Raw genomic sequence first — 12044 nt, forward strand, 5'->3', positions numbered from 1 at the left:
CCGTGGCCCACTGCACGCTTGCGAGGGGCAGCGGCTGGGGGGTCCGGTACCCCAAGGCTCCCTCTCGGATCGCTAGAGAAGGCTTTCTCACCGAGGGTGCGTCATCCCCCACCCATCGTCTGTGCCCTTCGGGCCCACGGAGGCGCTCCACGAGCCACCAAGTCCACGACTGGCCGTGGGAGGGGTGGGGGGGTCTGCGGTATGGGTAAGCACACGGCCCACTGGAGCGTTCGCGGCCACAGCCTCGGGGGCACAACCTCTGCCGCCCCCCCAGGCTCGTCCACCGGGCTCCGGAAGGGGGGAGCACGCCCGAGAAGCGCGACAGACGCCCCCCTTCTCGCAGGCCCCGGCCCTACGCGATCGCACCCACGCCCGCGTGCGACTCCCCACACACACGCAAGTGGGGGGCGGCGGCACACGCGGCGTCGGCCCGGCCACGAAGTCAGTCCCCCCCACGGCACACCGTGGGAGGACGATGGCGACGAGGTGGCAGGCCCCCGTCCCCCACCGAGGGAGAGAAACAGAGGCAAGCCCCCGCGCCCTTTACCGTCTCGACCCCCCCGAGAGAGCCACTCACGGGACACACCACCGCGGCGGAGACCCCGAGGCACACGCTGGGAAAAGGGAACGACACCACCGCTCGGCCTCGCGCGCCTGAGGGACGACCTGGAGCGCTCCAGGGGCACCACAGAGGACCGAGCAAGTCACGCTCACGCGCCAGCAGCGGGCGCGCGGCGCAGCGGCGGGACGGCCCCCACCGACGCGGGGAGGACCGCCCGCGGGGCACACGCCAAGGAGGCGAAGCGAGAGCGTCTGCTGCGTCCGAGGACCACGGCCCCGCCCACGCCGTGAGGCAGGAGGCGGGAGACCGCAGGTCCGGGCCGGAGACCACCACCCCTGCCTCCCACACACCCCTCGGCAGGCCGGCAGGGCGTGACAAGAGAGGCGAGGGGCCCGCGGACAGAACGAGAAGAGCGGTCCCGTTCGCCAAGAACGTCCGTCCCTCGTCTGGCGCGACGTAAGGCCCGGCCCAGGAGAGCGCGACATCACCACATCGATCAGTCAATCCAGAGAGCCAGGGGCCACGAGGGCCCCGAGGGGGGAGGGGCACGGCGAGGACCCTCACCGGAGGAGCCTGCTTCAGCCTCAGCCGGCACCCAGCCCCCTCTTCTCTCTCTCTCTTGCCTTCTCGGGCAACAGTGGCCGACGACCCCGCGAGGAGAACGCCTGACACGTGGCACGGAGCCTGCGGGGTGGGGTCGTCTCAGCCACCACCGGGTGCCTGCGGCGGGGAAGGGGAGTCACACGGGGTAGAAGACCCACGCACCACCTCGCCCCGCCGCCCTCGGGTGAGCCAGAGACCGGAGGCGGCACCGCGGGTCGGGTCAGCCGGGCGCACACACGAGAGCCGGCGCGCAGGCCCAAGCGGGCGGCTCAAGTGGCAAGGGCCGGTTCGGGCGCCAGACGGCGGTCCAAAGCCCAGCACCCTGCGCGCGTCCAGAGTCCCAGAACCCCCAGCGAGAGATGCCAGAGGAGACCGTGTCAGCACCTATCTGGTGGTAAAAAAGGCCCATTTCAGGCGAAAAAAATCACGGCGCCCGGCAGCGGGGCCCATCCACGAACCTCGGGGGGGCTCCCCGGGACCTCGGCCCGGCTACCTCTCCCCAACACTTCCCCATCCACAGCAGCCCCGGAGCTCTCTCGGGGCCATCTGGTCGACCCGAGGAGCGGGGGGGGGGGGGGGCGGCAGAGTGGAGCGGGGCGGGGCGGGAGGGGCGGGAAAACGTGGCAGAGGCAGCGAGCGGGCCGGGGTCGCCCTCCCCGGATCGCCCGCGCGAGCAGGTACCGTACCGCGGTCCCTCCGAGTCCCCGGGCGAAGACTTGGTTAAAGAGAAGGAACTATCCCACTCTGCCGCCTCTGAGGAGCGGGGCCCACGAGGGACCGCGCCCGGGCCCAGGCCGCCCTATCCGGGCCGCCCAGTACGACTCGGGCCGGTCCCCACCGCCACCCCCACCCCGGCCGGGACTCGCGGTGGACGAGGGGGCGGGGGAGGGTGAGAAAAAGTCGCGTCCGCCGACCGGGACCCACGTGGGCCCGCTGAAGGGCCGGGTGCGCCCTCCCCGGCCACCCGCGCGAGCAGGTCCCGGCCCGTCCGCGTCCCCGGACCCAGGGGGACTTGGAAACATTTTCGCACGGAGGCACCTCCCAGGCGACCGGAGCCCACGAGGGACCGCACCCGGGCCCGGGCCTCTCTCTCCGGGTCACCCCTCGCGGCCCAGCCCGGTCCCCACCTCCGGAGTCCGACTCGGAAAAGCATCGGTCAGAAAGAATCCGACCCCCGGGACCCACGCGCGCCCGCCAATGAGCCCGTCGCGCCCTCCACCGGCCTAAACGCACGGGCACGGGCACGGGCCGGTCCCCACCTCCGGAGCGGGGCGCTGTGGGGACCGGGCGGTGGGGGGGGGGAGGGAGGGAGGGAAGGAAGGAAGGAATGAAGGAAGGAAGGAGGGTCGGGTGGCCGGGTCGGTCCCCGCGGCCGGATGCTGGTCGACCAGGCCAGGCGGCCCCACAGACCGGCTCGAGAGCGCGGCGACAGTCACACCCTCATAGGCCTGCACGCCCAATCTCAAGCGACAGCAGCAGGCGCCCACGCCTGGGCGCCACCGGGACAGTCACCGCCAGCGTCGCCCGGCTCCCGGAACTCTGCCTCGGGCCCGGCGGCCGAGTCACAGCCCTCACGAAGGTCGCCGAAGCTCCAGAGACAGGGGACAATATAAAAGCGGCCGCCAGGTGGCTCCCGACAACGGCTCCAACGTCCCCGGGCCGGGTTCCCTGTCGCCGGCCGGCCACCGAGGATGCAGCAGCGCCGGGCCGCCCAAACGCCCGAGCTCAGCCCGCCGGGGCGAGCCGGCGGGCGTCTGGCGCGGCCCCGAGGCGTCCGTCTCGGAGCTAGCTCCCGGGACGGCACGACACGGCGCGACCCCGGCAGCAGACGGGGGGGGGGGGGGGGGGTGGCCGGGGAAGCTGGGAAGACGTCGCCGGGAGGCCGCCTCGAAGGAAACGCGCTCCCCACGCGACTCCTCGGCGGGGGCGAATCCCACGGAGACGCCGGCGGGGCCCGGGGCGGCCGGCACGGGGTGCCCAGAGGGTCACGAGCAAGATCCCCGGCTGCCCGGACGGAGGGAGGGAGGGAGGGAGGGAGGGAGGGAGGGAAGGCGGGGACTGGCAAACCGAAACCAGGCAAGCACTCAGAGAACAACGCAGGAATTCATCCTCTCTCGAACGGTGGAGGTCTGTCGGAAGCAGACACGCAAAGCCCAGAACCTAGAAAGGAAAGGAAGGATACCCTCCGACCCCACACATACAAGCGGAAACAAACAACTATCTCTGCCCGGACGGCGACAAAGTCCAAAGACAACACATGGGTGCGTGGGTGGGGAAAACGCACCCGCGGTCACGAGAAAACATGGATTTCAAAATGGACTGACCACAGTCCACGGGCGGGGGTGGGCGTGGGGGTGGGGGATGGGGGAGGCGGGGCTCGGGGGAATGCGGGCGGGTGGGGGGGCGGAGGGGGGGCGAGGGTGGAGCCCATGGCCATCCAATAAAGAAACTGAGTTCGGGCACATCTACTCCATGCAACACCCCGAGTGCGAGCGTGTGCGTGTGCGTGTGCGTGTGCGTGTGTGTGTGTGGAGTGCGGTAAGTATCGACAACGGACTGTAGCCCCACCGAGACCACGACAAACCATACCAGCGAAGAAGTCAAGCCGTACAACTACTCTGGCCTTCAAAACAAAGGAAAAAGCGTGCACGTATAGTATACGTACGTGCATCGCGTGTGCTCGCGACACAGGTATACGTGGACGTATAAAGGCCTAGGACAAGCCCAAGCACATCCCGTAAGGGGAGCCTATCCAAAACAGACCAAGGCCTCTCACCCCTCAGCTTCCAGAAAACAAGCAACCCAGCGAGGAAAGTGAACTGGAGGCCCAAACTGAACCTTCTCGTTAGGGAAAGTAAAGAAAAGAAGAGAAGAGAAGAGAAGAGAAAAGAAAAGGAAAGGAAAGGAAAGGAAAGGAAAGGAAAGGAAAGGAAAGGAAAGGAAAGGAAAGGAAAGGAAAGAAGGAAGGAAGGAAGGAAGAAAGGAAGGAAGGAAGAAAGAAAAAAGAAAGAAAGAAAGAAAGAAAGAAAGAGAGAGAGAGTGGGAGTGTGAGTGGGAGTGAGAGTGGGAGTGGGAGTGGGAGAGGGAGAGGGAGGGGGAGGGAGAGGGAGAGGCAGAGGGAGGGACAGAGAGACAGAGGGGGGGGAGAGAGAGAGAGAGAGTGAGAGTGAGAGTTGGAGTGGGAGTGGGAGAGGGAGAGGGGAGGGAGAGGGAGAGGGAGAGGGAGGGAGAGACAGAGGGGGAGAGAGAGAGACAGAGACAGAGAGAAAGAAAGAGAGAGAGAAAGAAAAAAAGAAAAAGAGAGAGAAAGAGAAAGAAAGAGAGAGAAAGAAACAGAGAGAGAGAGAGAGAGAGAGAGAGAAAGAAAGAGAGAGAAAGAAACAGAAAGAAAGAGAGAGAGAGAGAAAGAAAAAGAGAAAGAAAGAGAGAGGAAGAGAGGGAAAGAGCGAAAGAGAGAGAGAAAGAGAGAGAGAGAGAAAGAGAGAGCGAAAGAGAGAGAGAGAGAGAGAGAGAGAAAGAGAAAGAAAGAGAGAGGAAGAGAGGGAAAGAGCGAAAGAGAGAGAGAAAGAGAGAGCGAAAGAGAGAGAGAGAGAGAAAGAGAAAGAGAAAGAGAAAGAAAGAGAGAGGAAGAGAGGGAAAGAGCGAAAGAGAGAAAGAGAGAGAGAAAGAGAAAGAGCGAAAGAAAGAGAGCGAAAGAGAGAGAGAGAAAGAGAGAGAGAGAGAGAGAAAGAGAGAGAGAGAGAAAGAGAAAGGGAAAGAGCAAAAGAGAGAGAGAAAGAGTGAAAGAGAGAAAGGAAGAGAGAGAGAAAGAGAGACCGAGAGAAAGAAAGAGAGCGAAAGAGAGAGAAAGAGATAGAGAGAAAGAGAGAGGGAAAGAGCGAAAGAGAGAGAGAGTGAAAGAGAGAAAGAAAGAGAGAGAGAAAAAGAGAGAGAGAGAAAGAGAGAGAAAGAAAGAGAGAGAGAAAGAAAGAGAGAGAGAGAGAAAGAGAGAGGGAAAGAGCGAAAGAGAGAGAAAGACAGAAAGAAAGAGAGAGAGAAAGAAAGACAGAAAGAAAGAGAGAGAGAGAGAAAAGAAAGAAAAGAAAGAAAGAAAGAAAGAAAGAAAGAAAGAAAGAAAGAAAGAAAGAAAGAAAGAAAAAGAAAGATAGAAAGAAAGAAAGAAAGAAAGAAAGAAAGAAAGAAAGAAAGAAAGAAAGAAAGATAGAAAGAAAGAAAGAAAGAAAGAAAGAAAGAAAGAAAGAAAGAAAGAAAGAAAAGAAAGAAAGAAAGAAAGAAAGAAAGAAAGAAAGAAAGAAAGAAAGAAAAAATCTCTCAACCTAAAAGTTTTTGGAACAAACAGACAATCTATGATTTGGTAGGTAAAAAAAATATTTTTGGAACGTAAAGTTCTTTGAGACAAGAATGGAGAGGAAAAGAAAAAAAAAGACAATAAGAATTCGGAACGCTTAGAAACCTGAATCGGTCACGAGCAGGAACTAGGAAGCCATGGTGAACGGGGTCTGTGACACCAGTGTTTCTGGACCGGCAAATGGATGATTCCATTTCATCACGCCTAGAAGCGTACATTTTCACGCAGCATCACTTTTTTAAAATGTTTTTTCCCCAAAGTGATGCTAGAGGTGTGGACTCATACATCGGAACATCTTTAGTCTTTCTGTAATAAGGAGACCGACGTAGGTCCACTGAGACTTGTTGAGCCACGAACGTTTCCGTAGGTCTTCGAAACGATCTAGACGTTCCACGAATTCCCTCCCCATCATTCCGCTTACACCAACACTAAAGTTCCTAAAGTGACCCAAAAGGCCTGGGAGAAACTGTTTTTAAGTAGACATACCAAAAAACATAATCTTTCTTAAGGAGTTCCTCCACCTAGAGCTATCGACATCACTTGTTCTAAATCCCATGACGACGAGATGACCCGTGAACATTTCCTGAGACTTTAGACGGTGTCAGCCATCATCCCCAAGTTCTTTTCCTTGCTGACGAACTTGGTTCACTCCCGCGAACTTATTGGATTTGGGGTCGACGTAGAGAGAAGAAAAGGATGACCTCGAATGCCGATCACCCCAAAGACATGCCTAGTTTCATAAAACCCATACCTTGACCCTGGCTATTCTCAGCCGGAGGGTTCATCCTAGATCACGTGAACTTGCAAAACCCTTTGGGTCCCTCTCTAGTAGACTGAATAATTCGGGAGTGCTTCCTCCTAAGCCCTTCAAGAGAGCTCTTTCCCAAGTTAATTGTGGCACTCGGATCCGTACGTAGGAACAGGCCAGCTCTAGAAGGTAGCTACAGACATACCTGTTACCAGGCCCTTCCCAGATTCTTGCACAGCAGTGCCATAGAAACGAAGATCGCTTCCACAAGACTCTAAGGTCAGCCAAGCAAAACTTTTTTTTTAAATTTATTTTATTATTATCATTATCATTATCATTATTATTATTTTATTAAAAGAGATAGCTGGTACACAAGGGAGAAGGCGGTGGGGGGGGCGGGGGGGGGTTGGGGGGGAGAGACACCTCCCCGAGTTGCTCTGATCACGGAAGGGAGAGTTTGTCTCGGGATCACCGATCCTTTCCAGAAATCCTCCAAATTCTCGGATCTGCAGCAGCTGGTTGCACGGTGGCTACCTATGGGGAATAGCAAGCGCTTCCACGAGGGGAAAGAAGCACATGAGAATTTTCTGCAAGAAAGCACAGGAACAGATAAGGGTTAAATGTACAGTGGAGCTCCTCGTCTTGGGACAACTAGGTATAGTCGTGGTGTCAACAGAGGTAAAGTTAATCTTTTACTCCCGAGAGCCTCGTATGTGTGTGTGTGGGGGGGGGGGTGTGGGTGTGGGTGTGGGTGGGTGTGCGGGTGTGTGTCTGAGACTCAGGCCCCCAGGGCCTCTGTTCTTTAGCTGGCAAGGCCTGTTTGGCCCTAGGCCACTCCCCAGTCCTTTTCCAAAATGTCTGTAGGTCTGTCTCATGCGTGCGTACGTACGTACGTACGTACGTACGTACGTACCTACCTACCTACCTACCTACCTAGAGATCGACATGACCAGAGATTTCATAGCTTTCATTTAAAAACTTTTAGTCAGCCACGAAGCAGGTAGTACAATCGAAAATTCGCTCTCTTGCTTATTTATAAAGAACCGTTGGAATAGGTGACGTTTATTTCCTCCGATGGCTAAGGCTTTTTATTATCTGTGGGGAAAGACTTTTAAGATTCGTGTTGGTCCCGAAGGAGACGGCGAATTAGTGTTTGGGTGAGGGAGCCCTTCCACCGGTTTGTATTCTTAAAGAGACCACTTCCCCCTCCCCTCCCCCGTTGTTATTTTTTGGGGTTTTTTGTTTGTTTGTTTGTTTCCGTTTTGGTTTTTCTGTTTTTTCTTTCTTTCTTTTTTTTTTTTCTCCTTCCCTTTGGTTTCAGGGTCTACCTCATCCAGTCCACTGGCCTTAGTCTCAGTCAGGCCATCGCAGGCTGTGTTCACATTTCGGAGGCGGTAGAGATGTGCAAGATCAAGACAGTTCACCCAGAGAACTGGGCGGCGGGTGCCTTGCTGACATCGAAAAGCTGATCTGCTCATCATGCAGTTCCATTTCCCCTCCTCGTCCTCCTCGTCCTCCTCGTCCTCCTCGTCCTCCTCCTCCACCTCGTCCCCGTCCTCGTCCTCCTCCTCGTCGTCCTCTTCCTCGTCCTCCTCCACCTCGTCCTCGTCCTCGTCCTCGTCCTCGTCCTCCTCCTCGTCCTCCTCCTCCTCCTCCTCCTCCTCCTCCTCCTCCTCCTCCTCCTCCTCCTGTGTGCTTCTTTCTGTCAAGGAGAAGATTTCCAACTCAAATGCAGACCAAAAGATTTCTAGGTTCCAAAACTTCAGGGTTCCATGGATCATGGTGTCCAAAATCTGCACAGGGTCTTCAATAACGGCCCTCGTTCTCAGCGCACACAAGTCAACCCCAGACCAAGGCACCCTAAGGGCAAAAACCCTCCAAGGTTTCTCCCATTAGACCCCGAACATCAGCACACACCCCCTCCCCCGGTTTCTATTTCGTATCGCGTGCGCTCAGGCAGACGGCAAACACATCGATCGATCATTTTCCTTTAGCGTGTTTCATGAACGTCGCACTGGCCGAAGAAACCTAGGTGTGTCAAAGCTCATCCCTGCGTAAAAGGCTTTGGCTTCTCCGTGAAGGGGTCGAGCCGAGGGACCCAGGCCCCTCTGTCAACTTTTCACCGGATTCATTGGCCTCACTCTTGTCCCAAGCGACGGCTGGTCAGATTTCTCATGGTCATTTTTTGCCTTCTGGCTTTAGCAAGGGTCTTCAACTGGGGTAAAAAGAGCAGGCTTGCTTGGGGCGCTTTCATGGTGGGGAGGAGGGGGTGGTGGCCCATAGAGGTAGGTCCCTTCGATTCACCCCATCTCAGGTAGTGCCCTATGCAAAACGTTTGCTTTCATACCATCAGGATCCTACCTTTGGAGAGTTTCCCTGCCTTAAACGTCCTCTGCCCTCCGCCTATTCATCCACCATCCACCACCACCCCGCTGACCTGTTCATCCCGTCCATGGTTTTTCTCTTCCGAGAAAGCATGTTACCTACGGCTCGTCCCCAGGCTACGTACGCGTCCATTCACCTCCTGAAAGACATGTCTCGGTCACCTCCGAGAGAGTTCTTGGCAGTGAGGAATAAAACCGCCACTGTCAAGGTCCGCGTGCAGGTTTCTGCGTGGACCTCAGCCGTTCGACTCCCCGCGTCACCTCGGGTCCATTCATAGCAAGGAGTCCTCCGAGGGCCGGGTCCTACGGTGAGAGTGTGTTTGGCTGTGAAAAACACCACCCCTGTTCACAGAGTTCCCAAAAACGGGGGGGTGGGGGGTTGGGGGGTTGGGGTGGGGGTCGGGGTGGAGCTGAGGAGGGCACGGCACGTCAGCATACCGAAGCGTCCGGAACCCCGAGGAGGCGGGCAAGGAAGGAAGATGTCCCCGGGACAAAACCTTCCCTCCCCGTCCTTAGGGTCGATGGCTGGACCTGAGAATTCCATGGACACGAGACGGATTTATGAAACCAGAATTCCAAGAAAGGGGACCTGGCTGGCCGAGACCCCAAAATGAGTCTCTTTGGGGTTTGTTAGGGCGGCAGGCCAGGAGACACCCGCCGTGTTCCACCCGACTCCCAAATGGGGCGAGTTTATCGAAGAAAAAAAAAAAAAAAAGCCAAACCAAAAGCAAACACACACGCAGACAGAAACCCCACCAAAACACACACACACACACACACACACACACACACACACACACACACACACACACACACACAAAACTCTGGGTGCGCTATCTGTTGTCCATGATTTCCTGTGCCTTTTGGACATGGCTGATAGAGATGGACATGAAACGGCAGGACAGCAAGCTGGCATGTCGGCCGGCCTAGAGAAGGTTCCCGAGTGAAATATCAGAACCAGGGCGGGATGGGGATGGGGATGGGGGGCGCAGAGAGAGGCGGGGAAGGGGGGCCCACGTCACCTGGGAGAGAAGCGGGGGGAGGGGGGCGCTGACCGACCTCGGTTCACCCCGTCCCCCTCCGGCCGAGAACCTGCCTTCGCTTCCTGCCCTCAGGTGTGTGAGAGGAGCAGGTTTCTTTCCCATAACTACCAACACATCATTTCAGTCTTGTTTGTGGGTTTCTTTTTGTGTGTTCGTTTTCTGGACGAGGCCAAAGAACCCTTCCAGTGAGTGGAGGCGTGTGTACAAAGGAGGATCTGACAGGACGGGAGGGTGCGGGTCAGTCCCTGTGCCAAGAAACCCAGAGAATCTGTCGTAGCTGAGGCTCGGGCCTTTTGCAGAAATAGGCCAAGAGAGTTCAGAGTTGATCCTTCACTGCCAAACAATCATCACAGCAGTTTCCTGGAAGGGATTGTGTTGCAGGAGCCAGCGTGGTGGCCCTCAGGCCTCAGGCCTCAGGCCTCAGCCCGGCAGGCAGGCAGGCAGGCAGGCAGGCAGGCAGGCAGGCAGCGGCTATTGTCTGTTGGTCCCGCCCCCACCCCCACCCCCACCCCCGTTCCTTCTCCAGAGCTCCTTCCTAAGTCCCCTGGACTGACCTTTGCCAGGAGCGGGGGAGGGGAGGGGAGGTCCGGACGATTCATTCGGCAGGGCCTCGTTCAATCGCTCCATTCAAATGCAGAAAGCTCTCCGGTCAAGTCGGAGCCTTTGACTTTGCCTCGAGCTTCTCTTTAATGAATGGCTTTGTCTTTTTTCTTTCCCCAATTTCCCCACCCTTAGGCTGTCCCCTCCAAACTGCAGGGAGGGAAGGAGGGAGAGAGGTAAGGGATGGGAGGAGGTTGTGTGAGAATCAAGCCTTTTTTTCCAGGCAAAAGATGTCCCCTCCTTTTCCTAACCCAGGAAACCCCACTACACCATTTGAGAATCATGGACATGCATGGAAGCATATGTCTTCACTTGAGATCTTCCTCCGCAGGAGGACAGAAAGGCGGGCCAGTGTGTCCCTCTTGTGCTGGCCGGTTCTTAAGTCACTTGAATTCAAAATAATCAATAGAGCATGGAGGCAGATTTTGGGGCGGCCTACTCTGGAGCCCAAGAGTTCCCTCCTCTGAAAGTTCCTTGGAACATATTAAAGCTGAGCTGGTGACTCGTGTGTGTAGGGGTGTGTGTGTGTGTGTGTGTGTGTGTGTGTGTGTGTGTGTGTGTGAGTGAGTGAGTGAGTGAGTGAGTGAGTGAAGGAGATTTCTAGATGTCAGGGTCGAAGCAACTTTAGAAGTCTGAAACACCTCTGATGATGTCGTCGGGTGTTTGGTTCAAATTTCGGAGTGGCTCTCAAAGAAACAGGCACGAGGATTGTTTCCATAGGAGCCGTTGTGGCCGTTTCGTCAAGTTCTCTAGCTTCCGTTTGCAGAGCTTCAGGCAAAGGGCCATTTTAGTTCTCAGTGAGGCCAAGTCAAAAGGGTGGGAGAAAATGGCAAACGTTCATGGGGAGAGTCGTAGCCAGATATTGGAGGGAACTCAAAAAACTTCGGGATGCAGTCCAGTTTTCAGGTTAAGAACAACACCCTAAGGGAAACGAGTAGCTCCAGAACTTCATATCCACAAGTGAGTATCCCCGTTTTATGGAAACATAATTTTGGCCTCCAAGTAACGTATGCAAATAACTCGGTTGCCAAGGAAATAAGAAGCCTCACTGAGAGTTTCTGAATTAAGGAAGGTAGGGAGAAAAAGATCAGTGATTCCATCCTGCTGACAGAGGTATAAGTTACCAAATGGATGTCCATCTTTAAAAATAAAAAAAAAGAAAAAAGAAAAAAGAAAATTGGGTTTTGTTGGTTTGTTTTTGTTTTTCCTTGTATCTGGAAAACAAAAGATTTAAGAATCAGTCCTAATCCCTCTGTCTCTCTGTCTCTTGTTTCTCTCTGTCTCTCTCTGTCTCAGTGTCTCTGTCTCTGTCTGTCTCTGTCTCTGTGTCTCTCTCTCTCTCTCTCTCCATATATACATATACATATATACATACATACATGTATATACATATACCTACATACGTACGTGTGTGTGTGTGTGTGTGTATATATATATATATATATATATATATATATATATATATATATATAAAGGTATTTTACGTAGGGTTTTTTTTTTTTTCAGATTCTTTTCTCTCATAGGCTTATTACAAAGTATTGAGTAGAGTTTCCTGTGCTATATAGTAGGAGGCGCTTGCTTGTTGATTACCGATTTTATGTACAGTCATGTGTACATGTTCATCCCAACCCCCTAAGTTATCCCCCGCTTCCCCAATCCGTCCTACTTTACACAAGTAGTCATACACATTATCATCCTGTTCATCAGTTCATTCAATCCCGTGTAAGTCATCCTTGTTCTCCTTGGAGTCCAGTCT

General features: G+C 55.4%; 1 protein-coding gene across 1 annotated transcript; it reads right to left on the minus strand.

The window, feature by feature from the left end:
* Positions 1-4332: 4332 nt before the first annotated feature.
* Positions 4333-11640, minus strand: LOC307181186 (uncharacterized protein). Its single transcript, XM_079946603.1, has one exon. The coding sequence runs from the start codon at positions 8040-8042 to the stop codon at positions 7449-7451; it is 594 nt and encodes a 197-aa protein (XP_079802729.1). The 5' UTR covers positions 8043-11640; the 3' UTR covers positions 4333-7448.
* Between the last annotated feature and the right edge of the window lie 404 nt (positions 11641-12044).

The sequence above is a fragment of the Stenella coeruleoalba genome (genome assembly GCF_951394435.1).
Source record: "Stenella coeruleoalba genome assembly, contig: scaffold_75, whole genome shotgun sequence".
NCBI lineage: Eukaryota > Metazoa > Chordata > Mammalia > Artiodactyla > Delphinidae > Stenella > Stenella coeruleoalba.

Excerpts from the sequence above, each read along its gene's own strand:
- LOC307181186 (XM_079946603.1), bottom strand. The coding sequence starts at position 8,042 with ATGATCCATGGAACCCTGAAGTTTTGGAACCTAGAAATCTTTTGGTCT.